At 47.3% G+C, this 809-nt stretch overlaps 1 protein-coding gene across 1 annotated transcript in view; it reads right to left on the bottom strand.

Moving 5' to 3' along the window:
* Nucleotides 1–6: 6 nt before the first annotated feature.
* The window catches only part of LOC107578045 (uncharacterized), a gene marked incomplete at its 3' end in the record, with an annotated part of 19,115 nt that continues 18,312 nt past the window's right edge, over nt 7–809 (bottom strand). Inside the window, exon 6 of the mRNA XM_016264044.1 lies at nt 7–543. Within this exon, the coding sequence (XP_016119530.1) occupies nt 7–543 (537 nt within the window). The remainder of the gene's footprint in view (nt 544–809) is intronic.

The raw sequence follows: 809 nt of genomic DNA, 5'->3' as shown, positions 1-809 counted from the left end.
AGACACCCCCTGCATCTCCAGGGTGTTGGCTCCAATCTTGGCAGTGGCCTGTGCTGGATCCTTCCGCCATATCGGTCTCCCTGTATGCAAGACTACTTTGCTCTTTGTTACACCTGTAAAGCAAATCCTGTTTTTGTGTAATGCTATCCGTCCCACTTTCAAAAAGTCTGTCTGAGGGAGTCCGACCCTCCAATGTGTCTGTAAGTTTTTGTGTGTCTTCAGCAGTAGCTGACACCAGTCCTCTTTGGACGGATGAGATCTCTGATTCCTCTGTGCCGCTGTTTCTTTGAATGTGAGCGATGGTCTGCTCTTTAAATGCAGCCTTTGAGTCTCCTTTCTGCTGCAATGCAGTGGCAACGTCAACCGATGATGGTGGTAGAGTGGCAGCTGCGACTGGCTGCAGGGCATGCTGGGGTGGCCCGGCCACATTCTGCGCAGCCGCGGAGGTGCCACCCTGCACAGCCACTGCCGGACAGGTGCGCTGCTGCACCGCCTCTTCCCCAGACTGTCCTGCTTTAGAACCGGCACTGCTACACACTAAACCTAAAAGAATGGAAGGGAGATGCGGCATGACTAACCCTTTACAAAATGTACAAATTCATGACACACATATGTTGAGATAAACATATAAACAAAAAGATCTGCTGGCATTTTTTATTTTCTGTGCTGAATTTCAAAAGAATTATTTCAGAAAGTATTTAAACATCTGAGCTGATTCAACAGCACTTTCACTGGCACCTGAAAGCATTACAGAATTAGCCAAGCTACTTAATAAATGGACAAGCAAGGGGTGGAAGTTTAAAAAAAAA

Source organism: Sinocyclocheilus grahami, unplaced genomic scaffold, assembly GCF_001515645.1.
Source record: "Sinocyclocheilus grahami isolate Dianchi unplaced genomic scaffold, SAMN03320097.WGS_v1.1 scaffold8521.1, whole genome shotgun sequence".
Lineage (NCBI taxonomy): Eukaryota > Metazoa > Chordata > Actinopteri > Cypriniformes > Cyprinidae > Sinocyclocheilus > Sinocyclocheilus grahami.
The sequence above is the reverse complement of the archived record's forward strand: the minus strand, read 5'-3'. Positions and strand labels throughout refer to the sequence as shown.